Below are 27,226 nucleotides of genomic sequence, written 5' to 3' on the forward strand. Positions count from 1 at the left end.
AATGATGTAGGGAGAGTAATGAATTTTGCTATACCCGATGAAAAATGAGCCCGCCAGTAAAGTAGCCCACATATCTTTGTGTCCTCTCGTAAATATCGCTGTTGATTGCCCAGATTTAACACCTTCTTAGTTTGGTTGGGTGGTCCGCATTGAATCCCTATGGCTAAACCCCATCTAGACATATCACTTTCACTATCAGTTTCGAGAATGGTGACCATGATGAAATCTCGTATTAAGACCTCACACGCAAAGTTGATATCTATGGCTTTCCAGGTTAGTTGGCTGTGTCTTTCTCTCTGTACTAAGTTTCTCAGCGCATTGTGCCATACTTTTCTCGAGTACACTGTTATTTCACTCTGTAGCTTCAGTCTCTCAACGTGCACGCATCCACTGCACTTATAATTAGCCACCAATCAACACAAATCACCGAGTCATTTGAACAATGCCATAGGACTTTACAGGCTCATTTTTCACAAGGTATAGCATAGTTTGACACTCTCCCTACACCATTATAAACTCTTGGTATAACATTTACTTTATGAGGGATTGTTGTTTGATTTGTGCAAGCTTTGTGAAAATTGAATGGGGTATTTAGATGATAGAATCACCATGCTTTCCACCTCCGGCACAGCCTGTTCTTACTACAAAGAGTTGTTGTGTACGCTACCTTTTGGCTGAAGCTTTTAATATTTGGTGAAACTAAAAATCACTTTATCAGCAAAAGGAGTACTGTATAATGTAAACTAACCTTCAGTGGCTAAACCACACAATGACCTCCTTTTCTTAAGAAACTGGATGTCTTGCACTTTGTCGTATTAAGTGTCTCTAAATTAATTAGATGTTCAGTTCTTATAACGTTCGTAATAAATGGTAAGAACAGATGAATAATGATTTTTACAATTACATACCCAAGCTAATAGTTCCAGCTATTGGTACTGAGTTGTACCATGCTTCATAGTGGAACCCCCTTATTTAAAAGTCTGGATCTGCCACTGTAAAGCATTTACTTTAAAAGCCTTCCTTAAAAACTAATGACCTTGAATACTACTACATAGCCTCAGTAATATAATTAGGGTTGTAAAATCTTGTATAACAAACTTTTTGTCTGCAATTTGACTTGATATACCGGTATGGAGGTAACAAGGAGATATTACAGCTGGCAATGTTATTGTGATATCATAGCAGCAATACAGCTGCAACTACACACTTACATTTGTTAACAATGCCATATTGTACTTGTGTCAATCAGTAATTCAGCCTCCTTGTACTAGCAAACAAGCCCAACCCATGCACTACTATGCGAAGCGACGCACTAATTATTAGAATACACATGGGGCACTTGTACCAAGGAAAGATTAGTTAAACTAAATGTAAAGAAATAAGGAAGGCCATCTACATATGCAGCTATACTATACTAGTGAACATTTTTTTTTATCCAGCTTTCTTGTTAATTCTAAATGTGCGCCTTGACTATCAATTACTGAAAACAAAGTGATCATTCCATTCTATGTTCTTCTACTCTTGTTATAGAGCATTACAAGCAAAAATCAGTATGAGAAGTGCCTCCACAATAATTCCAGTGACTAGCAAAATTACAAATGATTGTTGTGATAGCCAGCACTTGATGCCATGATGTGTTGCCAGTGATACATAGTATATAGTGGAGAAAGAAATGGTACACAAAGGAGGATAAAACTAAGTCTGTGATACATAATTATAGTGTAGCAGCTGTATAGTCATATGAGGCACATCTCAGGCCAAAGAAATGTTGAACAGTAAAAAAAATCAAGCCATTCTTTTCTTTGATGCAGTACACCAATCATTAATTATATTATATACAAAACAGCTAACACATAAATAAAATTTAGTTTACTAGACAATAAATTTGGCTATCCCATTTTGTTTTCAGCTTGTTCCATCTGTTAAACAACATTATACAATAATGAAGAGTAATACCAGAAGCAAGTCTGCAAGCAATCCAGCCACAATGGAAATCACAACTAAATTAATCTAAGAAGCAAATTTTAAGTAGTCAATCTAGCAATGTCCAGGTAGCTATGTATTATTGTATTGCTGCATGAATAGTGTGTAGAACATTTCTAATCATTATACAGCATTACAAACAAAGAACAGTGTATGGGAAATGCCTCTGAAATCAAGCCAGTCGCTACAGAAATTACAGACAATTTTTTTGTGACAGCCAGCCTCATTGAAGCCATCACTACTGTGGTTGGTGCAATGCATGTCTTGGGCCTTAACAGTGACAAAATGAAGCTTGTAGCATTAACCATAATCAAGTTATGTTTGGGTGAAGGCATCAGTTAGTCATGTAAGTCAGTTACTAGAAAACTAAACTTAATATTAAAATTCAATTGATTTTGTGGTTTCTCTGAAAGCATTTTCAAAAATGTACCTTTCAATTCTTGTTACTATGTGCTATCCATAGATACCATGAGACCAAAACGAAACAGTATTTGGATTTGTTGCCAGCTTGGCAGGGTAGTAGGTGGAGCAGCAGGTGGAGCAGCAGGTCTGGGGGTGTAGCCCACAGAAGCTAAAGCTATTTCATATGTTTAGGACTGATGTAGAGCACAAAATTAATATCTAAATCATACTGCTTTCTAAGTGATCGAGAGTTGTATAGGGGTAAGTGAAAGTCATGAGTAGTTCACAGCAGATTTGATTTTCGACAGTCCAAGAACACAAGCTACAATGCAAGTTTCATAATCAAATCAACTAGACTAGAGTGATCTGTTTTGCTGGCTGCTTTTCCCATGCAAGCACAGTGGCATATCCATACTAGTGGTCTGGAGCCCTGATGGAGCTCTGGCCAGACTGGGGATGGCTGTTTGTGGCTGTACAGCTCTGTGGTGTTGAATATATAGACTTGTGTGTAAATGTCCTTTCATTTTAGCCATTTTGAGACCTGAATGGCCCATAACTTGGCTTAATTCATCCCCACGCTTTCTTTTTAATTTTTTTAAACAGCCTCTTTCCCTCCTCGGCATTACTTCCTACCCTCTTTGGAGCTTGCCTGATACGTCAACTGGTTTAAAAACTATCTAAAATGGTGGGAAACTTAGCTGTTGCCTACTTGTACAGCAACTGTTCTAGAAGATAAGGAATTGGTGTAAAACATGTGAAATATGGACACGTAGCATCATCCATTGGTGTGCTACTGCACACTGAGTACTTAAAACTGGCATTTCTTGATACTTTTATAAGACCGATTTTCCCAGACTGGGTCACTACTTCCTATGCAAGGGTAGATTTTGGTACATCACATAAAATTTGCTGTGTTATTAAAAAACGTGGCTTCTTTTTTAGTTTGGAACGTGTTGGGTGATTTTGTTTCAAAGTTATGATCATTTATAATAGCCATGAAATTTTATAATTTGTACCCCAAGATAAACCAGCTAGTTATAGCTATAATTATTATGGACCTAAAGAATGGCATACGCAAGACTGTGTACATTTTATTTGCAAAACAGGCTGTGTCCAGGAAAGGGGGATAGTGCTGCAGATGCTAGTCAAGAGGATTCTCAACAGTGTATCAGTGTAACTGTTCTGTTAGAGTGTTTTACTGACTGCTCTACTAGAGTATATCAATCTTGCATTATTTTTTGGAGGGGAGGGGGGTTGTAAGGTTATATTTTGGGAAAGAAATCCCAAACCTCTATTATTCATAATATACAGGAGTACCATGCTGTATCATTAATTTTTACACGTGCAATTGATTTCAGAACAAATTTACCAACTAGCTATGTGCAAATCTAAATTCATACAAATTTACCTAACTTTTATGGACCAGGTTGCTTGAGCTACCAAACTTCATCACTCATGCTGTTAGGAATATGCTCAGTGCCAGTCAGGTAAAGGAAGGATCCATAATAAAACTCCTTATAAGCCAGTTATATAGTTATGGGTCCACGTGTACATTCACTGTACTGTTAGTGAATCTGTGGCCATGTATACTAAACGTCAATGGATTCTCAATTAATACATCTAAAGTGGTACAGTTACCAGTTAGTCTATAGCTACGTGCTTATGAAACAATAATGCTATTCTGTCTGCCCCAATATTACGTATTCACATGACAACAATTATACTGCAGGGTTATAATCTTACCAGCATCAGTGCTACAACTAGAGGATGGGCAATAAATGAAGTGGTAATGATTATGATGCTGGTGGTAATACTACTGATCATCAACTGAACATGCAGTAGTCTGGAACAATGATATTATTATGTGCTGATGTAGGACCAGTTTAAGTGTTTACATTAATCAAACAACACATTATTAGAAATACATGATGTCATGTTATGATAGTAGAGTATATAAGAAAAAAATTCCAAATTCCACCAGCTTGGCTCTGGTAACTAAGTTCAATCTTCTACTTCTCAGCAACAAATTCAGCAAGACACACAGATGACTTCCAACAGTTTTACTCCTACTTCAAGCAAACAAACCCAGCCATCTACTATCACCAAGGTGACAAACAGACCCAATGAAGGAGACCGTAAGTTCAATGTGGTAATTTACGGCATAGATGAAAGCAGCAAGAGAACACCTAGGTGTGAGTAATTTAATCATGACTTAATTAGATCAAGTTACCACCATAGTCACTGACACTGAAAGCAGTATAAAACCTCTATCTATAAGAGACGTATTACAACTGGGTAAATACCATGATCAATCTCAGAAACCTTGACCATATTTGTCAGATTCAATAGAGCTATTGATACATCACTGTTATTATCTAAAGCCAGTACGTTGCCCAAAGACATAAGGGTTAAACCAGACATGTCTCAAGAAGAATGGTATATTGAGTCACTTCTCTTAAAAGTAAGATGGCATTTAATTCAAAAGGGAATACAATGTAAAACAATCAAAATATGCAACAATAAACTTTTAATTTAGAACAAGTTGTATGGAGAAGTTATTAATTTAGTCTTTGTCCATTGTCGATCTTCACAAGCTAGAGTTGAGATGGACACATAACACTTTTATATGTACGTTTACACTCACTTGTCAAGTTCTGTACATTACATATAATTATTTAAATCACTTTTTACCCCATTGCCTCATAATTCATTACTGCAGCTATGAATCATATTTTTGATGCTATAGAAAGCATATAGGTTGTAATAGCAATCATTTTTCAACATGGAAAACAGTTTTAGGCAATTGATTAGTAGTATTTTTCCAAAGCAGAAACAAATTAAACGGACAAGTGATTTGGACACAACTGATACATGCCATATGAGGCTACATTTTGTGACAGGAAAAAAACAAACTCTACTAATTTAATTGGAGTAGCTATTAGTTTATTGTTCTAATAACAGAGAATCACAATTGTAAATCTTAACCATTAATACTTAGCCCGCTCCTTATGATCGCTTGCTCTTTCCATCTTTTGGTTGCCAATACAATAGTTACTACACATGTAACAAATGGGGGTGCTTTAACATCCCCCTCTTAATCTACCCTTGCACGTTACAATCATTCCTGGCAGAAAATCAAACTACTGAACAGCAATAATTATTATAATAATAGAAAATTTTGTCTACTGACTATACAAATTACAAAATTTTCTATTATTATAATAATTATTGCTGTTCAGTAGTTTGATTTTATTATAATAATAGTTAAAGATTCAGAATCGAGATGGTACATGGATTGAGCAGAATAAGTACACGTGGTTCAATGACGTAAACAGGGAAATCCTGATAAAATGGTGGTTTGTAAGTTGGCGATACTTGAGACTTTATTTAGGTAAATTTTAACACATGATTATCATAGAGGATTGGGTGAGGACTATGCATGCACAGTAGCAAAAATGGTGAGGAACCAGCTGCAGAATGGATCACACTGTAAGTAAACTTTACAAAATAGCTTGCATTTGGGCTTCCTGTGTTTAATTGTGCACCCACAATCAAAACAATCTATACCTTCGTGTAGATACACTTATGTTTGGCCTCTCAGCAGCGCCTTGTTGTTGCTTTTACAATGTTATCCACAATTTACATTCACATAGTCCTCTCAAAGCATTTCTGCAGTTTCCCACACTTGCAGGTGAGTCACCCAAGTAGAATATATTAGGTGTACCATGGGCACTTGTGATTTGCCAGAAATATATGCACTCAGGCTGCACCCTCATGCCCGTGTGTATATTTCAGACAAATCACTTGTGCCCATGGTACAACTACTACATATATATATATATATATAGGCTACTAAGTACACACTATAATTCTTTTGTGTATTGGATGGTTTGTATGACACGATTTGGCAACTCACGCAGCCAGTAGTCCCTGATAATTTGTCCATTGATGAGTTAAAGAGCACATTTCCAAACTTGTTGAAATCTAAAACTTAGCTATGAGTCAATAAGTTTCAAATTTTATATGCCCTTATGCCCACATTTGCCCAACCAGTTACTTAAAGTTGTATTCCTCAAGATATATAAATGCATGATGATAGTAACTACACATTTTCAACCAAACAGTAATATTTTAATATTTGTGACTGGGCCTGCATGCAAAAAATTAAATTTGGGAATGTGGGCACGCAGTAGCAACATCCCATCACTTGGTGGGTTATATTTCAGTGCTGGAATAGATATCTGCTTTCAGTAACTTGCACTATAAAGCCAATTAAATGTATGAAATTTCATGGCCATAGCATAACAGAATAAATTGTGATGCATAAAAATATGAAAAGATTGGCAAATTTTATGCACCCATATTCACAATTTTGCAGCCAGGCCCAGTCGCACGCAATTTTGTTTAATGCATTCAAATACAAAAAATTAATATAGAATGTAAAAGACATGCTGCTATAACTATTTACTGACAAGGTGATGTATGCATGTATTCACCAAAAAGTAATGAATAAGTGTCAGGTAATGGACATTCCAACTCTTTTACATTAATTTTCCTCCTTTTGCTGTTGATCATTTCAAGTTCTCTCTTGGCACTATCACAATTTTGTAAAAGATCAAATAATTTTAGTTTATAAATAGAATTATTGCAGTGTAGGCTCTTCAATAATTTCATATACGATTCTTCGTCTATTGTATGATCACTGCACAATTCCAGTTCCTTCAATGTAGCATTGTTGGTAATGGCTTCAGCAATTGCAGTGGCACCTTCTTGACTTATACCATTATTACTAATGTAAAGCCTTTCCAATGAAATATTCTGTGTTAAACTCTTTGCAAATACAATAGCTCCAGTGGCTCGGATTTTATTCTGACTAATGTCTAGTATCTTTAGTACTTTGTTAGTGGCAATAACTTTAGCAAATGCTGAGGCTCCGCTATCACTAATATAATTACCTTTTATGCAAAGTACTTCCAATGAAGTGTTTTTGACTAAACTGGTAGATAATGCTATTGCCCCAGCATTTCTAATTCTACTGAAATTAATGTAAAGTTTTGTGATTGTTTTGTTGATAGCAATAGAGGCAGCAAATGCTGTGGCTCCACTGTTGTATATATTATTGCTGTTCAAGTTTAGTACCTCCAGTGAGGTGTTGTGTGTCAACTTGTCTGCAATAGCTTTGGCTCCTAAAGCACCAATTTCATTTTGATGGATTAAAAATGATCGCAGTGTGTTGGATTCTTTAATTCCTTCTGAGAGAATTACAGCAGCAGCATCATCAAGTTTGTTATCACTGATATCCAGTTCTACCAAACAGCTCATCATATCTCGGATTGCTGATGCATCTTGTGAAGTAAGATGAGTGTGAGACATGTTCAATACTTTGACTGTGATTGTACTGACTATTGCAGTAGAGATATCCCTCATGTTGTGCAATTTGTTGCCATCTAAGACTATTGTGTGTGGCTGAAGTTGACTGATAATGTCTCCAATGAGAGGTGATGATACCATGGTAAGGTTATTATTGGTAAGATCTATCATTTTTATTTCTTGCTTCCTTGTTTGATCTCCACAAAGGTAATGGTGTAGTATTTGGATGCCATAATCTCCAATATTACTGTCACACAAACGTAGTTCTTTCCATTTTCCGGGTGAATGTGATAGGAAAAATCCTAGGCCCACTAACTGGAATGTGAGTACATAGCCACTGATGTTAACCTTACCATTGCAGAAAGAATTAGCCAATGCTCCACATACATAGTCATCTTGGGCCTCTTGGAAACATTGGTACAAGTAGAGAATCTTATAAGGATCTTCTAAGATGTTTTGTGAAACAGCTACACTGGCATATCCAACCTGGTTGGAGGATGACCCTTGCTCATTTGAAACAATATTGTTTTTTGATGTCATTTTTGTGTCAACTTTATAACTATTAGCATCATGCTTACCTGATACTAGAAAACCTTTATGAACTAACAAAACAGGAAGGTTGGGTTCTCTGCATGTTGCTATATGATGATGTAAACTATTACACTGTCCACTAGTTACACCACAGTACATGATCCACATGTTGGAGAGACGTACACAGTTATCATCAGGAAAACCACCTACAGATGTGGTAGTAAGGAATGAATCTTTCAGGAGAGCAAGCACCTCACTTTCTGGTAAAGTTGCTACATATGTGGCAGCAAAATATTCTTGTATTCCTAGGTGAAGAAAATTAAATGATTTTGTCATAGTGCCAATTTCACCTGGACAATAAAATCGAACACATTGTAATAGTCCATAACAAGTAGGATCCTCCTCGCACATGTCAGGTACTTCATCCATTGCAAACACAATTTTATCCTCTAGAAGACTATCAAATGCAAGTTTCCCCAGGTGTTGTAGTGTTTGCTGGACCGGCTGTGGTAATTGTTCCACTTCATTGGTGTGTTCATCTTCAGTAATCCTCTTTGTTCTTTTAAGGTAATGACAAATTGTGTGTAATACAAAACTTTGATACATTTTACAAGCCGTTGGTGGCAGGTCCTCTGGTTGACACATACAAAGAAACACAATGATGGACATTAATAAAGGAATATAGCAAATTGCATCGATGTTTGGATATTGTTGAAAGTGTATCTGTAACTTCTCTAGCTTTGAAGGAGAATCCTGTAAGGCTTCATTTACATATTGCTTTCTGCTAGTTTGGTCAAACCCAAGAATTTCAACCCTTCTGTCTATGATACTATGAAGACAAGCAGAAGCAATAGGTCGTGATGTCACTACTATCTTAGTTTTGGGCAATACTTTCTTTTCAAGTAGTTGTTTAAAGAATGATTCTGTGCGTAATTTGCTGTTCAGTTCATCAAAACCATCAATGATCAAGGTAACATCAGCTCCATTAGTGTCTTCTAAATAACTGTGTAGTTGCATTACCTTACTGGTGGACTGTACGAAATGCTTTATAAGTTGCTGTATGTTTTTTATTCTCTGTACATTAGGATCTCTCAACAACAGGAGGAATACCAGTTTGTCAGAGGTAAGCAGTTTTCCTTCAGCCCATTCAATGCAGATCTCTTTAACAAGAGTTGTTTTTCCTATTCCAGGATGACCCTCGATGAGGATACAATTAGGAACACTACCAGATTGACAGTCGAACAATTGTACAATGTCAGTAAACTGTTGGGAATTAGCCTTTTTAGGTATATCCGAAATGTCTCCTTTTGTACGCAAGAAAATGGTTTGTGTTGTTTCTTCACTTGTTTGTAAATCTTTCTGATACATGAGAGCCAATGTAGTGTAAGACTTCGTTTTAACAGGTGGCCAGGAGTCTTGCTCTTCTCCACGTTTCTTAAGTCTCATACTGCAGTATTGTACCTTCATAAATTCACTCAGCCAATCAACCACTGTAGACAAAATAGTACACAACTATGTACTATAGCAATGTATGTTGCAGCCATAATTCATACAATTAAAATAAACTGGTACGTCAATTATTTGATTTAACAAAGTGTAACAATTAGGAGTGCATCGAATCCTATGGACAATGGAGTATGTAGCCCCATAAACAGCGAAATTCATTCATGGCTGCTGTGTCAGGGGCGGTGAAGCAGGCCAAAAAGTGAGGGGGCCAGGCCAGCTATAAGTTGAAGACCAAAAAAAAAAAAAAAAGATCATTACCTGCTGACAATTGCTGCTCTCCACCAACTATATCTCCTTATTTATAACTACACATACGTAGCTAAGTAACTTGCTACACTGCTTCTCTGAATACTGTGACTGCTCTATTACAGTATCCAGATCCTGACTGTTCTATTAGAGTACCTCGATCTTTTCTTGCAAACAGTGTCCCATAAAAGTGGGGGGGGCATGGCCCCCCTGTCTCCACCGCCTATGTACTGTGTGCTATAAAAAACAACTTTATAAAATTCCTAATTTAATACATTATATGTACGTACAGTAGATGCATGCTCAAGTAGCTACGTCATGTTACCGGCATCACTAAAACGAAGCTAGGAAATGAAGCTGAATGGCACGACGGAAGAATAGTGGCACAGGCATAACGGGGTAGCCTTTCTGTATTCATAAGCAATGCGAGAATATTTGACTTGACCATTGTAAAGTTATCCTTTGACTTGACGGCCGCCGCTTGGCTGCCTTCACAGAAAACAATGAAGTGGCAGCTCATTGTGCACATCGCTGTTGCACGTAAGGAATGGATGATGTAACCAATGATATACATAGTAACACTGCACGCCATGTTTGAATTTTGCTCATTGTATTGGTAGTGTACAGAGTTATATGCTCCCTTGTCCATAGGATTCGATGTATTCCTGGTTCGATTATTGCTTACTATTTTATAATCACATATTTACCACTCAGGTCTGTTCACCTAATAGGTGAAGGAAGACAAACCTGCATTCTCCACATTACTTTTATACAGAGGTTTGTAAACATTGATTGTCGGTTTAAGTTGTGGGCACAAAAGGAAATGATTGTGGTTGTAGTGATACCATTTCTAACCGAATAACCACTTTGTGGATGCCTAAAGTAACCTGAGCCATCTTGTCATGTGGTTGAAATGTGCTATGTAGAAACGATTCCCACATTGCAAAAACGATCATTTAGTGATGTCTAGTAACTGAACTATGTAATGCTGACTCACTCAATTATTTTTAGAATGCTTACTAAACAACACGCTAAACTCAAACCCACAATGCAAAGCTTTAAGCAGCTCTATGCAGAATCTAAGGGAACTAAAGCTTGGGCATCTGGATTCAGTGGAATGGAATGGTGGAATGGAATGGAATAGTAGAATGGAATGGTGGAATGGAACAATACTTAGGTAATTTCAATTAGTGGTCACCCCTTTAAAAAGACCACCTTCTAACAAAGACCACCTCTTTACTAGGGAAGTTTTACTTTAATATCTTAATTGTTGTTTTAGAGCCCTATAAGACAGTCTTATTGATGAATTGTGTGCCACATGTTATGTCTAGAAAAGTCAGTAATATCCGATTTATGATACAATACAGTAATAGCTATATACCCATACAAAAACAGCTTGGCTATACAAAAAAAGATGTGTCCACTAAACTAAAAGCAACTGGCAACTAAAGGAGCTAATATCTGGTGAGGCCAAGAAATGAATGTTAATATATACTGGCAACTAAGTATAATTTACAATAATCTTGATCCTTTATCATTGACTTGTGCAGTTTGACTGTATTCCTAATTAATTCCCTGTAGATCTAATAGGCTAGTAAATTGGTACCTTTCTCAATAGTCCGGCATTGTAGAGGAGAATAAAGGCAGCTAAATTACTAGCCAATTAGAGTTACAGGGAATTAAATAGGAATGCAGCAAGACCGTACGAGTCAATGATAAAGGACCAAATTTTTATAAATTATAGCAAGTTATTTGCCAGTATTTCTTGGCCTCACCCAGATATTAGCTCCTTTAATTGTCAGTTACTTTTAGTTTGATGGGGATGTCATTTTTGTACAGCCAAACTGTTTTTGCAAGAGGTATATCGCTGTATTACAAATCAGATATCACTCTGGGCATGTGGCGCACAACTGATCAATAATACCATTCTATGGGGATACACTCTAAAACAACAAGATGGCAGCAATTTAAACATTAAAATAAAGCGGTATTTATCAAGAGGTGGTCTTTGTTAGAAGGTGGTCTTTATAAAGAGGTGACCATCGATTGAAATTACCAAAGTACCGTTCCATTCCACCATTCCATTCCACTGAGTCCAGATACCCCTAAAGGTTTGTAGCTGCCTCAACATCAAAGGCAGTTGTGGTCAGTATCATGATATCGCCGTAACCACAGGGCGATATTATGTACTACCCTGTGGTTAGAGAATACATAGCCTTGCAGTTTCCTTTGATCTGAGGTGTCAAAGTGGTATATACCATGCCACTTGGTATTTAACTAATACCGTATATGCCTCGTTCTCAGGCCTGTGGCCCTCGAGTATGGGCATATATATTAGGCATATCCCTTGTGCCCATGGTATAACTATTAATTACGTGCTACATGTCCATACTTTTAGTATACCACATACATACATAAATATTACAACATAATAATATGGTTTGTGGTATGTGATAGGCCACATGTGAATATTTTTTTCTCTAGTGCTTTCCTAAACATTTAAGTTATAACCTAGGTCCACCTGACCATGCACTTTATAAACATTTAGAACTTTTACTGGCTTCTTTTCAGCTAAAAGTTTTATCATAATTGCTATTCCACTGCAGACTTGTGAGAAGCTATAGCCCATGAATACAGAGAATCTGAATCTTGTCATCAAACCTTTATGTATCATGATTATAATAATGAACTATTCTCTCTCAAGTCACACAAGTAACCTAAGCTTGGATTACACATAGGAATTATTGTAGTTTGCTTTATTTTTGTGCAAAAGTTTTTCCTGATAAAAATTTTCGTGTAAGAACAATCCACACAAAAGCCATTGTTAAAATTTAGTAGCATTAACATCATTGCAGCCATTTCTTGGTCGCCACCTTTGATTTCACAACTTTTTTCACCCAGGCTTTCTAAGGTCCGCACCATTTTTTCACAGCTTGGCTGTTTTTGTGTGGATTATTCTTACACGAAAATTTTTATCAGGAAGCTGTTAAAATTTAGTAGCATTAACATCATTGCAGCCATTTCTTGGTTGCTACCTTTGATTTCACAACTTTTTTCACCCAGGCTTTTTAAGGTCCGCACCATTTTTTCACAGCTTGGCTGTTTTTGTGTGGATTTCATTTCTTTTTGTACTTTGTAAGGCCCCAAAACCAGTCTATGGCTGATCTTTGAGGTTCGTTTTTACTCACATTTCTTCTTTTCTATGCAGACACAATAATGATTATTGAAGACAGACCTATAAATGTATTCCATTGCATGATTTAATTCAATATTTGAAAATATTATTGTTACAGTAATACTCTAATAGAGAGTGCACATTTTTTGAGGACTTCTAATAGAACATACATAGAATGTTCTAGAACAATCTAGAACTTCTATTGGTAGATCTATGAAATTACAACTAGAAATTTCATTTATAAAGCAGAAATTAAGTAAGGTGATCAGCCAAGGTAGCAGTGGTTCAGTGGTTAAGGATGCAGGTGTTAGGTATGGAGGTCCCTGGTTCGAACTCTGGTAAGTGTTTTTTGACATTTTTTGCACACCTTTTTTACCCCATGGTGACTGCTTTATTAGAGTATCTCGATCCCACGATTTTACACTGGCTTGGTTTTTGCTTTATAACTTTGTCACTGTAACTCTATTGCTATTCAAACTATCAAACAGCACTGCTACAATGATCAGCCTATCTACACACCAAATTTCAAGCTATTTCTATACTTGGTTTACCCTGTAGCCGGGACAAAAGTTTGATCTTTTTTACATGTCTCCTTGAATATTCCTCAGATTCACAACAAACTTGGTACGTGAATCAACCATTACATGTTCTTCATTTGTGCCAAAGATCGAGGCAATCGAGTTACATGTTTGCATTTTATAGCAATTTTTGCAAAGTGTGCAAAAAGAAATCGAAGCCCCCGTACTGCATAAGAAGAAAACAACAAAGAAAATAAAACAAAACTTTGAATGCTCATATCTCGCAAATGGCTGTTGCAAATTTAATCAAAGTTGCTGTGTGCCGTACCCTACCTGGGGGACAGCTATAATGCAAAAATGGTGTGCTTTGGAGAAGGGGCCATGGAGCTATGCACGCATGAAAAAGCTGTTTATTTCTTCCTGTCAATATACTCACGATGTGGTTGCTGGCTTTCTTGGCCGCACGACACACTACCGTGTGTCTTGATCTAATCCAAAACAGCTAAGCTGTAAAAAAAGGTGTGGCCCCCAAAAAGCCATGGTGAAAAAGATGTGAAATCCAAGTTGGCGGCCAAGAAATGGCTGTGATGGTAGGTAAATGACAAAAAATTTTAACAACAACAATTCAGGTGAATTTGTAGTGCCTCCTCCAAGTTTTACTAGGACTCGGCAACAAATCCACCTGAATTGTCATTATTAATTTTTTTTTCCATTTACCTACGTACCATCACAGCCATTTCTTGGCCGCCAACTTAAATTTAACATATTTTTTCACCATGGATTTTGGGGGGCCACACCTAGCTGCACCTTTTTTACAGCTTGGCTGTTTTGTAATTGTATACCTGTCTTTTTTCTTTACTACAGGAAGGAAAAACAAGATGTAAAGCAGTTGTAGAGTTAAACATACATTTTTTTTATAATTGTACAATTTTTATATAATGAACTTTTTTTCAACAGGCCAACAGAATGTAACTATCCAACTTGTTGCAATTTTGGACTATATAACTTGCTTGTAGCTGAATTCTCTGCCGGGTGACTAGCTTATAGCTGAACTTTCTACTGGGTGATTTGTTTGTAGCTGAACCCTATACAGGATGATTTGTTTGTAGCTGGGGTGACTTGTTTGTTGCTGAATCTCTACTGGGTAGCTTGCTTGTAGCTGAACTCTCTAAAGGTAACTTGTTTGTAGCTGAACACTCTACTCAGTGACTTTTATGTAAATGAACTTCATACAAGTTATTTGTTTGTAGCTAACTTTGCACAAGGTGATTTGTTCGTAGCTGATCTCTCTACACAATGGTTTGTTTTTTGTATAGCTGAATTCTCCATATATAGCGTGATTTGTTTGTGGGTGAACTCTCTATAGGGTGATTTGTTGGCAGCTGAACTATCTAGAGGGTGATTTATTTGTAGCTGGACTCTCCACAAGGTGGTTTGTTTGTAGCTAAACCCTACTGGGTACTTGCTCATAGTTGAACTCTCTACAGGTGATTTGTTTGTGTCCAAATTCTCTACTGGGTGACTTTCTTGTACAGGATGATTTGTTTATAGTTGAACTCTGACATTTTGTAGCTGAATTTTGTACTTGGTGACTTGTTTGTAGTTGAACTCTGTGGCCTGTTTGTAGCTGAACTCTCAACAGAGTGACTTGCTTGCACTCTCTACAGGTGATTTGTTTGTAGCTGAATTCTCTAGTCGGTGACTTGCTTGTAAGCGAACTTTCAAAAGGGTGAATTGTTTGTTGTACAGGGTAGCTGAACTCTCTATTGATCTGTTTGTAGCTGAACTCTCTACTGGGTAATCTGTTTGTAGCTGAACTCTCTATAGGTGACTTATTTGTTGCTAAACTCTCTACAGTGTACTTTCTGTAGCTGTACTCTCTACTGTATGACTTGTTTGTAACTGAACTCTCTACTGGTTATATGTAGTTGAACTCTTTACAGAGTGACTGTTTGTAGTTAAACTCGATTTGTTTGAGTGACTTGTTTGTCTAACCACATAACTGGTATGTAACTGAACTCTCATGGGCTAGATGAACTCCTGAAGGTGTGACTTGTTTGTAGCTGAACTATCCATTCAGGCAGCATGCAGTTTATCTACAGTGTACAATTGCTGATAGCTATGAAGTCCTGTGCTTATTTCTTCAACAACAAAAACAGCGTCAAATGAATAATAACTATCATTATTGTAATAAAAGAACACAATGAAGTAACTATATGTGACTGGATCTACGAAAACCGTTCTTATCGCCCAAGACAAGAAGTTTGACTTTTTCACACAAACACAAAGCTTAACGAATGCACTATCAAGTTTAACTTCCACAGTCTACCAGAGTAAAGTGGTCTGATTTTGCTGGCTACTTTTTTAGAGCACAGTGGCGAGCCGTATGAGTGGTCTGGGGTCTTGATGGAGCCCTGGCCAACCAGGAGATGGCTGTGTGTGGCTGTACAGCTCCGCGGTGTTGGACAATGACCTGTGCTGTAAATTTCCTTTCATGTTAGCCAGTTCTGAGCCCTGAATGGCTTATAACTTGGCCTAATTCATTCCAGCACGTTTCTTTTCAATTTTTGAACAACATCTTGCCCACCTTCCAGGGCCCCCGCCTCCCACCCTTCTGGAGTTCGCCTGATACAGACAACCTCGGTTTAAAAACTATCTAAAATGGCAGGAAACTTAGCTGTTGGCTACTTCTTCACAGTGGCGTATCTACACCCGGGCATACCCGGACATTTGCCCAGGCATCAGCTCACCTTGCCCGGGCTTCAGAAAATCTTCTGGCGTGGCAGTCACGCATGAAAATACACTGCTCACAATTCGATTCTATCCACCATTGACTGTAGCGAACGTTTGCTGCATGGAAAATAAGCGCTGCGCGTTTAATCAAGAGTCTGACTCTAATAATAGCCCCATAGATTATGAGTTACTATATTTAAATCTGAAAAACAGAGATGTGCCAGCCCAAAATCTAGTGAATAGTGCCAATTTGTAGTCTCATCTAAGTGATGATAGTTTGGAGTTTGCCTGTATATAGACCGCATGAAGTGGAAAACGACTAACTGTTTGGCTACTTGATTTCAACAGGTAGCGGTCTAATTCTGAATAATCAGTGCCTGGATTTATTGTGGTACAACTACGACGAAGGAATGTCAAGGGAATAACATGAGAGAACTGCTGATGATACTTTGTAGGACAACTCAGCAGGGCATAGTAGAGTTGGCGGGTGGTTGCAGTGAATGGATGCTCCTAGTGAGTACGTAGATGAACTGGTGTCGTGACGGTTTTGTGATCCACACAAGTACGAGTCAGTGCAAGAAATGTATCGGTTCAGTAGTATTGTTCATTACGAGTTGGAAGTATCCTCTTTTGTGTGGCACATGATGCTGCAGTCCCACCTTCGATTACATGCGTCATAGCTAGAGGCTAGTATGGAGTGATGAGCTATTATATATGCAAACAGATAAGAATTAATAATTGTAGCTAGCCATGCCATGCACTTGAAAACAACAATTTGATGAATGCTCGTATGAACCCACACATATTGTTCACTGGACTAGGTGTACAGGTAAATGGGCTTGCCCGGGCATCATGTTTGGGCTAGATACGCCCCTGCTTCTTCAGTGGATGATCAGGAAGGTAAGAAATTGTTGTGAAATGTGTGAAAATTTGGTATGCGTAGCTACCACCATTGGCCAGATACAACACACTGAATATTTAAAACCAACGTTTCTTGATACTTTTAAATGGGCGATAAGACCGGTTTTCCCAGAGACAGTCACATAATTTATGTAAGTAAGTTGAACTGCTTACAAACTGATTACTCTGAGTGACTGTACTATTAGAGTATTCGATTGTGCACTTGGTACACGTAGTTGGATCTCGCATTATAACTCGGTGGCTTTTACTCCAATTTTTCTATACTACACCATGGACTTTCTATGGTGATAACTCCATCTAAATACTGGTTTTCAGCTCACTCTTCTAAGCAGTTTCACTGCTTGAAGGTTCTTAGTTTACTAATTTGTTAAGCTGCTTTACTGTAGTTGTATCCAGTTATACTGATAGTAAAATGTCAGTAACTTTAAGTATATGGAACATAATTGTTTTACTAAATTTTAAACTCTCAGTAAACATCAGCGAATGCAGGTTTACTGAAAAGCTACTAAAATTCCTAACAATTAACTGTTCCATATACTGTGGATATACCACTCTAGTAAACTAAGAAACTTCAAGCAGTGTTTACCCTAGTGAGCGTGAAAATTAATAGTTTTTATTCATGAAACTCGATCGCGTAATTGTGAAACAGGTTGGGTCTTGTGTCATATCTCCATGGTCTTTATCTTGATTCCTTTCAAACTACAAAAAGGCACTCTTACGATGGATACTCCATCTACATACACTGTAGCAAATTTCAACTCATTCCTCCAAGGGGTTTATCCTGTGGGCGTGACAGAAGTTTGACCGGCTTTATTTTTCACAAATAATCGGTCGTAACTCCTTCATCGGATTGCTACCAAACTTAATACTGAGAACCGCTACAATGAACCCTTTACGTGTGCCAAATTTCAGCCTGATCAGAGCATGCATTGGTGTTGTATGGTGGAGTTTGCAAAGTGTGTGAAAATAAGATGAAAAAAACAAAGAAATTAAAACAAACTTTTAGCTGCTCGTATCTCGGAATTGGTTATAGCACTTTTCTTCAAATTTGGTATGGTAACTCCCCTTCCTGGTGGACACGTTTGTAGCAAATTTGGTTCCAATTGGATAAAGGATCACAGAGCTATGTATGTGTGAAATCACATTTTCTTTCTTCATGCCGGCTTCTTGGGCAAGGAATTTTGTACAAGATAAAAATTATGAAACAAAATGTAAATTACAGTATCTATACCAAAATAGCCAAGCTGTGAAAAAAGCTGTGACCCTAAGTGAAAAAAATTGTGAAATCAATGGTGGTAGTTGCAATGATCTTGATGCCAATCATATTTATGACCTACTGGTCTTATCGCCTATTTAAAGTATTGAGCAACACCGGTTTCAAGTAGTTAGTCTTAGGTGTATTGTAGCTTGCCAATGGTTGAAGTTATGCGTACCAAATTTTTACATACTGTACTTAAACAAATTCCTTACCTTCCACAGCATCCACTGTACAAGTAACCTACAGCTAAGTTTCCCACAATTTTAGATAGTTTTTAGGCCAAGGCTGACTCTATCAAGTGAGTTCCAATAGGGGTGAGTGGTGGGGGCAAGAGGCTGTTACAAAATTAAAGAGGAAGACGTAGGAATGAATTAGGCCAAGTTATAGGCCATTCAGGTCTAAAAACTGGCTAAATTGAAAGGACATTAGGTCTTTATTCAACACCATGGAGCGTACAGGCACATACAGCCTTCTCCAGGCCAAAACTCTATCAAGGCCCCAGACCACATGTATGGATTATCACTATCCTTGGGAAAAGCAGCCAGCAAAAACAGGCCACTCAAGTCTAGCTGATTGTTTAATGGTGTAATTTGATAGTTTATTCATCCAGCTTTGTGTTCTTGGTGAAAAATCAAATCTGTTGTCATGGGCAATAAGACCGGTTTTCCCAGATCCACTCACGTTTAATGATGTGTGATCATCAAAAATCATCACTATTATTAACAATTATTGCAGCCACTAGCTGTTTTAATAATGAAATTAAATCCCAATAGCAAATAATTAAGGTGCATAAGTATCATATTTCCTCACCCTCGAATAGTACCGCACTATACTTTCATAATTACTCTTTACTAGTGCTCTCAAACCTTTAGTATTAATCTTCATCTTGATTTACAGAAGGCATTGTCCTGGTAAAACTTAAACGGCTGTCACATAATCGAAATTCTGGATATTAGTAAATTGACCACTTAACACGTGACGTGTCATGGTTGTGCTACAAGGACTAGAGTGAAAGAAAGGTCTTGTACAGAAGAAATAAGTAGCAACATGTTGTGATTGTTTTATAAAACTATAATGTAGAATAGCTATAGCAGTGGCAGGTTAAAATATTAGAGCGCACCCTCGAATAATACCGCAGTGCAGCACTATTCGAAGGGTTTTATCCTTATTTTTGGCAAGAAAATAGTACCTCTGGGGCACAAATCGACTAAATAAGGTAATTCTGGATGCACTTGAGGATAATGAAGCATTACCTGCATTAGGGATGTGAGAGTGTCCTGACAATTTTTCTATATAAAAAAATTAATAATAAGAAGGTAGAACATGGAGCCAAGTGGACGTGGATTTGTCAAGGTACAGTATCTGCAGGCCGGCAGGCAGAGCCCTACTGGAGCTCACCAGAAACAGTCTATCTTTGGGTAAAGATCTATCTAAATAATATTATTGGTGAAACGCTTATGTAGCTGCTATATACTTGTAAAATAGATGCTCAGGAATTGGTGAAAATTTGGTACAAATAGCTCCAACCATTGGCAAGTTACACAACTTTGAATGCTTAAAATTGGCTTATTGATTCCTTGTATGTAGGCATGACTGATTTCCCCAGAGACAGTCACATAAATATTATAGCTATATATGCATGGCCATGTTTTACAACCTGCAGGTGATTTTCTTGATATGGACTGTGATATTCCACCTTTCTGCTCATCACTGCCAGCACCTGTAACAGTCAACCAGACTTATTTAGCTGTGTCACTGAGTGTTATATCTGTATTATTAATGTATGCCATATAAATACCTGATGTAGTAGTAGCTAAAAGCTTCTGTCTTATAGCTTCTCTCTTCTTTGACTTTACCTTCTTTCTCCCCTCGGTGTCTACAGGTTTTGAATTACATGTATCAGTAGCTTGTATATAAAATTCAATACACTGTTACAGTGTAGCATTGTGTCAAAATGGTTGATACCAGAAACATACAAAACTTAAATTTTGTAGATTCATAAAATAATTTTGAGGATTCGTGATTGAAATTTTAATCTGAGCTTGTGATTATCAGGATTTACTCAGCTATATGATAGTATAACTTGTGGAGAACAAAATGATCCTCATAAAATAAAGCTACCATCAGTAACATATTTTGACCAATGTATAAAATGTTTTAATATTAAGTGTTCATCCTTGTAAATAACAGTCCCAAAATTATTATGTCAGTGCAGTACATGATAAAATATTTCCATAATTAACTTGCTAGCTCACCTTGTACCATTAACAGCTGCTCAACTGCACTGGCAACACTGTTTAATTCGATAACAGCAAGAGCTTCTATCACTTTATTCCAACTAGCTTGGTTATCAGTGTCAAGCCATTTACTAAACATCTTCCTGCAGCATGTTTTAACATCATTCTTCACATCAGATGCTTCAATTGTAGCTAGTTCTCTCTCATATTTTTGGTCTAACAACTGTAATCCTAGTTCATACCACTTGCTGGCAACGAAAGGTACTACATTATTTAGTAGGTCTCTCAGTGCAGGACAATCAGAACCTACAGTATCATAATGTAATGTATAATTGTGGCTGGGTATGGGAAAACCAGTCTTATCAGCAATGATATTATATTATTTTTAACACATGCATGAATTATGAATGTATACTATCAAATTTCACTGTCATATATATACTAAGCCAGGGTTAAGTGGTCTGCTTAAGCTGACTATATATACAGTTTCCAAGCCCGGTGGTGAGTGGTGTTCATGGGGCCTTGATGGTCCAGGAGCTCTGGCCGACCGGAGATACAGTAGTTGTGCATGGCCATATGTACATATGTACAGCTCTGCAGTGTTGAAAGACCAGCGAGTCAGTTTTAAGCCCTGAATGTCCCATAATGTGGCCTAATTCATCCCTATGCATTCTTTAAGTAACTTTTTGTTTGCCTCCTTTTTACCCCCACCCACTTCTGGAGTTTACCTGATACAGTCAACCTCAATAAAACCATCTAAATTGGTAGAAACTTAGCTGTTGACTATTTATGCACTATGTACTATATAGATGTTATATAAGGTAAAGAATTGGTGTAAAATGTTTGGTACATATAGTTCCAACCATTGGCAAGTTAAAATACTGACACTTAAGTACTTATAACTTGATATGCAAGAAAACTTGATTCCCCAGAGACGTGAAGTCACAATTTTTTATCATAAATACATGTATTTTTCCGTGCAAAACTTTTCATGACAATATTTTCATCTAAAAGTGGTTTTGTATGATTTTCACCAAGCAAATTAATTCACACTGAGGTTGGCAGAGGTTCTGATACAATACAACTGTCAGTTTTTGTGCCTATACAAACTAATTGTGTGAGTCATAGCCACAACAACTCTACAGAGCTGGAAAGATATCTGAATAGACTTTACAGAAACACTTCTAGAATAGAATTAAAGCCGCAAAAACAGCAGCCATCATGGTACAGTTTAACTACACAATTATGTAGATAGAGTCATGCAAGTCCATGCTCTTTGCCTAACAAACGTATAATTATTATATGAAAGACCCTATAAATGGTCAATATACAGTACAAGTTTGATTGTTTCTGACATTTAAGTGGCTTCTAAATTTGGCTTTGCTTAGAACCTCCAGAATACTAAGGTTGGTCCTGGACAGCATTTCCCATGGATATTGGTCTTACCAATGCCAAAGTTGCTGTCAGGCCTTCAGTGCTGGTCACTGTAAAGTGTTAATAATAAATAAATAATAATAAAATATAGTTAACTGACTGTTCTATTAATTAAATAGCTACTGACTGCTCCATTAGACTAAATGTCGATCTTTATCCAGGACAATCATTTCAAGAGCAATTTTGTATTTGTAATTTGTTCTGCCTATTTTGTGTATACTTGATGTTTCAGGCACACTTCAGGGGTGGATCCAGAGTTTAAAAAGAGGGGGTGCACATTGCTAAAAAGTTGAAGGACAAAAATAAGTCACAGCAGTAATGGCTGTCCTTTACCAAATGTATATATTATAAAGTATATAAAGATCCTTATTTATAGCTTCATAGTTAAGCTACACTGCCTCATGAACACTGTGACTGCTTTATTAGACTGCTCTATTAGAGTACTGCAACTTTGTATATATGCAATTTTTTTGAAAAGGATGAGGGGGGGCATGTGTGCCCCCTCTCTGGATCCGCCACTGCACTTTACAACTACACCTGTACAGTGCTCCCTCAGTTATCTGACTCCCTTGGGACCAAGGCAATTTCAGATAATCAAAAAGTTTGGATAATTAGAGCTACTCTAATAGAACAGCATCTTAGACAAAATATTCTAATAGAGCAGTCATTTGAACTGTTCAGATAACCAGTGTTTGGACAATGGAGGTTTTGATAATCAAGGGAGCCTGTGCCTAGACATTATTTTTGTGCATTTAAGATTAACAGTACCACCTGGACACCTCATCTTATCTGCGTACATTTGGCCTCCAATCCAAAAAAGTACATAGCTACTTTTATAGGTGATAGACTTCCATGTTTAATAAGTATTTATTCTGGGGTCGTTGGTGGAGTTCCAAAAATCTAAGACTTCCCCCACCTAAAATTGTGAGTGATACTACGTACACTGTACCTTACAGCCTGTTTACACTACAGTTCGATTCATGTGAGATCGATCCAGCTCGGTCCGGGATTGGTTGTTGAGCTGTGCAACCACTACTTTAGTAATCTCTCGTACCCATATTCCGTTTATAACAGCTGAGTGCGAAGCCGGTAAGTGGATCGAACCAGACCCACATCCCTAGCAGGTCCATCTCAGATTGGTTCGGTACGGTTCGATTCGATTCGTTACGCGTTTACATTAAGCTAGAAATTGCTCTGATTCGAAACAGTTCGAAACAGAGGGCTAGTGTAAACGGGATGTTAGGTTCAGCATTCATTTAAATTGGCACACAAAACTATCAAAATGCCTTCAGATTCAATTGCAATCTCAGGCAGTTACTGTTTAATACAATATCCCACATTAAATTTGCTGCACCCACACCCTTGAAGATTTTCTCCCAGATGGTCTAATTTTAAACATCTCTAGGCCTGAGTCAAATATGCTCAAAATGTTGCCCAAAATTCTTTCAGGAATTTCCCAAAATTTTCACCTATTATGCTTTTCAGTGTTCCCATTATGCTTGCATTGTGCTCCTAGGTTAGCAACATTTCTTACAATTTATCTTGAAACATTATTATCTGTGAATGTTCTGTTAGAGTATTTCACTACAAAGTGACTGTTCTATTAGAGAGTATTGATCTAAGGAGCTATTTACAATGCATTTGAGTGCTCCATTGTAGTTTGCAGTTTCCACTAACTGCTCTATTAGGGAGTATTGATCTACTTTCATGGAATTAAGCTCCATAGTTTGAAATATCCGCCTACTATATATGCTAGCATTATGCTGGCATAGCACTCCAGCCTATTATGCTTTTTATTATGCTGGCATATTTGATGCAGGCCTAAAAATCTCCTACATAGTGATGATCAGTGAGCCCAATTAACACTATCAGAAGTTCAACCTACAACACAAGACAGTACCATCTGTTCCACATAACAGCATACTTCACGAGTTGATGAGTATCCTGTGTATTATTGGCCTATCAGCTGGAAATTTCACGATAAACAGAACACTAACAGTTACTGTATACCATCACACAATAATTTTGTAACTATTTCCAGTTCGTACCTAAGCCATGCGAAGTAGAAATTCAACTTAAACTTTCTCCTTAGATCATGTCAACTTGCATAGCAGAAGCATTTGTGGTTTCATTTCAGAGTTCATTTCATTCTTTTTCTTTGAAATATACTCCTCTATTGCGAAGCATTAACAAAAAAAAAAACAGTTAATACAAAGCTGCATATGTCATGCACATTGTGTGGCTCTTACCCCATTTAAAATGGCAGCAAAAAGGGGTGTAGTTTTGGGCAGCATTTATAGATGTGTTTAATGAAGAGGTGTGGTCATAAAAATTCACCGCATGTGCAAACTACCAGTCATTTTTGTAAGGCACCAGAAATATGATGCAGACTGGAACTTGTCAATCAAGCAACGATAAAATGGGTGGTTTGAGGACTAAAACCATTAATAAACTCGGGCATAGAAAATAAGTTACCTTTCAAATATTAAAGCAAGGTTTTTAGGAGGTAATTTAAATTTCGCATAAACCAGCTGTACAGAAAAGTCACCCCATTATTCTTCTCCAGGAAATTCCGACTATTGATAAAGTATTACTACAAGGTTTGTATTTGGGGTAGTGATTACTTGATGCAGTATTGGAGTGCTCAAAAACACTTCGAAAATATTTGCGCCACATTGATTTTCCCAATCTTTTTGCCCTACACAAATCCAGATTACGTTACGCAAATATAGTGCCCTTGTTAAACCCGTCTATACAGCATTCTACTAATGTAATTGTGTAAACGTAGTGCTTAGGTAGTCTGCCTAGATATTACACCAATGTGTGATAATAGCAACTGTGACACTCATGCATTAACCTATACCAAGTACCAACCATAGGATCTGGATTAACCCATCACAAAAAATCAACACTCATGACACAACCTTCAGTGCCCAGTAAACAATTTCGTTATACGGTTGCAGAGATACGTAGCTATGTGTATATGTAGATTCCCCACAAAAGAGAAATCCTACTAATAAACACGTGCACTGTGTTTGATCAACAAATGTAGCAACTTTTATGGTGGTGTGCACGTGTATGTGCTCCTTTGGATCAGTGCAATAATTTTACTGAACTTTTGAAAGGTTCTCAAAACCTGGGATATATACAGTACTTTCCATGGCTCTAGCAGCAGCATCACATTGCATGGACTTAAGTGATATTAACACCTCAAACAGGTTTTACGCACTATCAAAATCTCCAATAAAATTAACTATTAATGTATGTGTTTCAACGTGATAGCATCATACAATATAATCAAGTAGCTAATAAGCAGGGTGAATGTGAAGCCGGGGTTTACATCACGCTACCAGATGCATTGTGTTTGCAATTTGCATGGTTGCCCAATGGCTTTCATGCCAAGTGTGAGTGTGTGTGGCCATGGCTTCACTGTAGATCATGCAATGAATTGTGCATCTGGTGGTTTCTCTATACTTAGAGTTTAATATAAACTCTTGCCTATACTAGCTAACTATGCCATATTGAACTTAGGGACTTCACCACTGTGACAGCTGTACTGTATGAATTATGTCATGATGCGGTGATTGAGCCAGGGTTACAACCCCTATCTGGTGAATTGCCAATGCGGAGGATGAGGTACAATATACGTCCGGATGTTGGTGTGAAAAGATGGAATCGGTCATAAGAGGGCTTTCTTTTATGTAAGAGTCTTCAATCCGACTGCTCCTAGTTTTCGTATACAGCAGTTACTTCTCCATACAGAAGATTTGAGACAGCAAATGTATGAACAATGTATGTATAGATGGGTTGCCTTTTTAAGGCGTAGTCGTTTTACCGTAAATTTTCCACATACTTTCCGAGTTCGCTAAGTCAAAAATGTATTACAGCTAATGGAGAAAATGAACGTTTTGGTTTACTTTAGCAAGCAAGAGTTAGCCAGCCTTCAGAACAGAAAGTATGTTATAGAGAAAGGTTCAAGCTTTAATAACATATCCAGCATGTAAGGTGAAGGCTGAACAAGAAGATGATTTTCTCTCAATCTCGGGTTTTTGGAAAGCAATAAAACTCGCTGAAAACATTCTTTGTAAGACTTTGCTACTACTTAGAATGATAGACTGGATGATTTTAACTCACCTGTACCTTTGAAGAATCAAAAACGTTTGTCAAACTATTTTAAAAAATGGGTATTTTGTTGACTTCTTGACCAACACTGTAATCATGCATAAAACGGAAAGTTGCGTTTGCTCACGTTACACAAGGGACACGCCCTAAATAGGCAACCCGTCTATAAGGGATGTGAAATGGACTCATTTACCCCATTGGTATTCTCTACTTTGAGGGGGGGAGAATTGGTGGCCCGGGTGTAGCCACAACTGCTTACAAGTGGTTGGCATCTCTGGTTGCTGCTCAGACAGAGAGACCAAAGCCACAGTATAGTGTGTCGTCTTGAATTAGATGTTCCAGTGAGGTCAAATTGTGGCAGGTAGCCTAGTTAGTGCATTTGACTTTAATTGCAATGTCTGAGGGTCAAATACTTCAATCCCATTGATCCCTTTATGATTATAGTCTTTTGTCCAGTACTAGCTATGGGAGTGCTGGCACCCCTGGAAAAAAGAACTATTAATACGCACCGAGATACGCACAAGTATAGCAGTCCTGACTAGTATATGAGACTATTTATGAGTGGAATCCCTGTTTAAATATTACAATTACAATTACAATTACAATTACAAACACACATGATACTATGACTAGCTAGCTCGAGGACTAATTCTCCGAGATAGTAATGACATGAAACGAAACTCACGGTACTCAACAGTACAGGGGTTTAGCTACTCACCGTATGCGTTGATCTTTCCTTGATCCATTCTCTTAATTAAAATTTGGTTAGATGGTGCCCACCCTAGCTCGA

The 27,226-nt window shown here is 37.5% G+C and overlaps 1 protein-coding gene across 2 annotated transcripts; it reads right to left on the reverse strand.

Annotated features, from left to right (window-relative positions):
• Positions 1-6,462: 6,462 nt before the first annotated feature.
• LOC136252009 (protein NLRC3-like) lies at positions 6,463-27,226 on the reverse strand. 2 transcript variants are annotated; one of them, XM_066044339.1, is made up of 5 exons: positions 27,155-27,226; positions 20,899-21,186; positions 20,442-20,519; positions 20,301-20,363; positions 6,463-9,776 (listed from the first exon to the last, which is right to left on the reverse strand). In XM_066044339.1, exons 1-5 carry the CDS (start codon positions 27,180-27,182, stop codon positions 6,850-6,852), a joined length of 3,384 nt encoding a protein of 1,127 aa, XP_065900411.1. In that variant the 5' UTR covers positions 27,183-27,226; the 3' UTR covers positions 6,463-6,849. The 2 variants fall into 2 exon arrangements, with proteins under 2 accessions (XP_065900411.1, XP_065900412.1); XM_066044340.1 differs by lacking the exons at positions 20,301-20,363; positions 20,442-20,519; positions 20,899-21,186; positions 27,155-27,226 and adding an exon at positions 19,510-19,600.

This window comes from Dysidea avara, chromosome 4 (assembly GCF_963678975.1).
Source record: "Dysidea avara chromosome 4, odDysAvar1.4, whole genome shotgun sequence".
In the NCBI taxonomy this organism is placed as follows: Eukaryota; Metazoa; Porifera; class Demospongiae; order Dictyoceratida; family Dysideidae; genus Dysidea; species Dysidea avara.

Excerpts from the sequence above, each read along its gene's own strand:
- LOC136252009 (XM_066044339.1), bottom strand. The coding sequence starts at position 27,182 with ATGGATCAAGGAAAGATCAACGCATACG. Across the intron at positions 21,187-27,154 it reads AGGAAAGATCAACGCATACG|GTTCTGATTGTCCTGCACTG; the intron begins GTGAGTAGCTAA and ends ATGATACTGTAG. Across the intron at positions 9,777-20,300 it reads ATCAAGAAAATCACCTGCAG|TGGTTGATTGGCTGAGTGAA; the intron begins GTTGTAAAACAT and ends TTTTGTCTACAG.